Genomic DNA, 3,784 nt, shown 5'->3' with positions numbered 1-3,784 from the left:
TAACATGTTAGTTTATCAGTATGTTTGAAAGTATATTATTTCGATCATTGGTGCTTTCATAGGCTCTCTCTTGCGCGCCCGCGTGGTTTAAAACACCACATAGTTATGAAATAGCCTATGAGAAGTACAGAGAATCTCCCTCTTGCCCCCACCCATGCACGATAATATCGTCTATCGGCGATCTCACAGGCTGGCGATATGACGATTTGAAAAATGACCATATCGCCCAACACTAATGTGAGTAGTGCATAGTGGGGAGCAGATCAGTGAACGCGACAGTTAGCCTCGAACGCATCGGCCAAACAGAAAAACTTATCGGCCGATGGAGAAGGATATAAACATATTTAAAACAGGTAAGTTCATATATTTGGAGTAGTGGTCGACCGATATATCGCCAAGTCCGATATATCGGCCCGATATATCGGACTGCCCCCACCCATGCACGATAATATCGTCTATCGGCGATCTCACAGGCTGGCGATATGACGATTTGAAAAATGACCATATCGCCCAACACTAATGTGAGTAGTGCATAGTGGGGAGCAGATCAGTGAACGAGAGGGTAGCGTCATTTTACCAGCGTTGTAATGTTACAGCACAGTAGTGCTATTGCAAACTGGAACAAGTATACTACATAGAAATTTCCTGTCAGTGCATTATTTGGACTTTGCTTTTCCGGTAAGCATGAGCAGTGAAGCGTTTGCATGGGCAGTGAGCAACTCAACGGAACGAACATTCATAGAGCGGAATATTGAGCAAAGCATCACACTGCGCAGTGACGACGGTTAGAGAGTGAAACCTGCACATTGAACACTGCTGGGTGGTGCGGCGCGCCATATATTTTCGGCCAATGATAGTGGTTTTTAACTCATTCAGCACAATGCGGTCTAAATCAGATCATGAAATCATTCTATGTTAATAATTATCAAATACCTTTTAGAAAACTAATCCTGTCTGAATAGGGATTTACAATAGCCAGTAACAAAAATACAGGGACAAAATGACGTGTCATAAAAGATCTTGATTTAAGTTTTCAAACAGCATTCACTTCTGAAAGTCCATTTTCTTTCCAAAAAAAAATGACATGGCATGCTTATTAGTTCAAACTGCTGTGAAATGAAGGATAGTCAAAGACAAGACACAAGTCAAACATTGTGGAAAATTAAAAACATAAAAAAAATTGTTTTTATATATATACTGTGTATTGTGTGATTGAGGCATACAATATAGGACATCTACCAAATCACACTAAGTAAAAATAGGTGAAATCACTTGACTTGATAACTCTGTGCATACAGTTACATAAAGTTATTAGTACTTAGGTGAATGGATTTCCTAACAAAGGCAACAGAAAGGGTGTTGAAATGATTCTAATGTTTTTAGCAACCTGACAACATAGGTGTGCTGCTTACCTCGAAGTAACAGTTTCCCTTTGATAAGGGGCGTGGAGCCACGTAACAGCCAACTTCATCAGAGTGCCCTTGGTAACTACAGAAGGGAAGTAATAAAAAGCTTAAACTCTAATAACCAGAGCACTGTTGCTATAGGTACATTATTAAAATGTCCAGTGATGTGTGGACTAGCTGTTGAAATCAGGTTCAATTATGTTTCTACATGTTTCACACTGATACGGGTGAGAGCTACTTTTGGAGCCCTACTTTTGAAGACCAAACAGCAGTTCATTTTCCAAGAATTCAAGCCAGAACTAATTCAGAAAGATCAAGTTACCACAGAGCTGTCAATGCTACTGATCTTCAATAATACTACTTGAACTAAAGACATCATAAAATGTAGAGCAAAATGCTATGTAAACAAATAGTTCAGCCACAAATATTGTTCCAAAATGAAAATAATAATAATAATAATATTCACACACACACACATATATACTGTATATATACATACAGTGTCTTGCGAATGTATCCCTTTGCGAATGTATCCATTTTTTTCACATTTTGTTTTGTTGCTGCCTTATGTTAAACTGCTTTAAATTAGTTTTTTTTTTCACAACAATCTACACTCCATACACCATAATTGTAAAGTTCAAATTCACTTTTGTTGTTGTTTGAACATAAATGTGTGTTGGAAGTGTGTGTACACATCCACCCTATAATGATAAAAATCCACCCAGTGTTTTTTTTTTAAATCGCTATTTTCAAATCCCCTTTCTCAAATCAGGCTGTTCTGAGATTCCTGTCAGAATGACGTAGTTCTGCACAGGCCCCTCCCACGATAGTTGATTGACAAGGCCGTCTTCACTTAGACCTGCCCTGAGTGAGCTGAGAGCTGTCTGCCATTGTGTCGACTCCAGTGCAGGGGAAGAATGCCTTCAATTAAGCGGTTGAGGTGTTTTGTAGCTGGATGTAATAATGAACATACCAGTCGTCATTTACTCCCGACATCTGAGCCGCTGAAGACGCAGAGGATTAATGTTACTTTCATTTTTGAAAGGAATGCGCTGATCCCCGATCTGCCTAAATGCGTTTAAGTTCTCGTGAATCATTCATGATCCAGCTTCATCTACAGAAGAAGTTCGTATAAGGGTTTTTTTATGAATCTTTGCAAATCGCCTTTCCTAATATGTGCTAGTTAGCAAGTTTCGCGGCTGAAGTACATGGTAAAAAGGGTGTTTTTTACACTACCATTGAGAAATTTTAACCAAAGTATGTTATAGACTTTTCATTAAGACCCTAAAGAATCATATAAGCTTGTGGAAAATGGGCATCCGATGACCCCTTTCAAGAAGTTTATCATAAAGCAGCAACATAACAAAATGTGAAAAAAATGGAGGGATATGAATACTTTCGCAAAGCACTGTACATACATGTATGTAAAGTATGTTTATATACTTTACACAAATTATTTATTTATTTATACCTTTCAAAAATTTGGGGTTGGTATTTTTTTTTTATTCAGCACAGAAACATAAAATTTCAGATGAGACAATAAAGACATTTATAATGAGACAAAAGATTTCAATTCCTGTTCTTTTGATCTTTTTATCCATCAAAGAATCCTGGAAAATGTATTATTAGCCCCTTTCACACAAAGTCTTTACTGGTAAATTACCTTGTCAATTACCTTGACAAAGGCTTATTGCCAAAACGTTGGTTAATTAAATAAAGCAGTTTATTTGTAAGTGTGTGTGCGGTTATATATCCTCTCTACACAGATTTGGTATCTTCTAACCTGCACCTCGGATGGTGTGCGTGTGCTTGATTACTTTTTTAAATTACCGGTAAATTAGCATTAAGCATTAATCATGTGTGAAGAGGAAATTTTCAAAAATACCGGTAAATCCGTTCCGGCAATTTACCAGTAAGGAAAGTTGTAACACCACAAGTAAATTACCGTTAATCTACTCTGTGTGATCGTAGAATGAACATTACCGGTATGAGCAAGTACGAGCTCACACTTGCTTTTATTTTTCGCACTGTGTAGTTCCATGTTTTCCTCTCCATGTTTACAAACACAACACCGGGAGGCGCAGCCGTTTAGAGGTAATTTCTGGTTAATGAAGTCACAGAATTTACCAGTATTTTGAAACTGATGTGTTAATGGTGCTTTACCGGTAAAAAGACGGAACGTCGTTGCTTGTGTGAACAGCACATTTTTGTATTTACCGGTGAAGTCGTTCCAGTAATTTTACGGCTAATTTACTAGTATTACTATGTTAAAGGGGCTATTGTTTCCACAGAAATATTAAGACAACTATTTTCAACATTGATAATAATAAGAAATGTTTCTTGAGCAGCAAATCAGCATATTAGTATGATTTCTGAAT

General features: G+C 37.4%; 1 protein-coding gene across 1 annotated transcript in view; it reads right to left on the bottom strand.

Annotated features, from left to right (window-relative positions):
* LOC107697832 (SPRY domain-containing protein 3-like) overlaps nt 1-3,784 on the bottom strand; it is a 20,731-nt gene that overhangs the window by 1,610 nt on the left and 15,337 nt on the right. Inside the window, exons 3-4 of the mRNA XM_016498684.1 lie at nt 1,413-1,488; nt 1,085-1,109 (exon numbers count right to left, since the gene is read on the bottom strand). Coding sequence (XP_016354170.1) covers nt 1,085-1,109; nt 1,413-1,488 — 101 coding nt within the window. The remainder of the gene's footprint in view (nt 1-1,084; nt 1,110-1,412; nt 1,489-3,784) is intronic.

This window comes from Sinocyclocheilus anshuiensis, unplaced genomic scaffold, assembly GCF_001515605.1.
Source record: "Sinocyclocheilus anshuiensis isolate Anshui unplaced genomic scaffold, SAMN03320099.WGS_v1.1 scaffold78, whole genome shotgun sequence".
NCBI classification, from domain to species: Eukaryota; Metazoa; Chordata; class Actinopteri; order Cypriniformes; family Cyprinidae; genus Sinocyclocheilus; species Sinocyclocheilus anshuiensis.
This window is presented reverse-complemented; position numbering and strand designations above follow the sequence as displayed.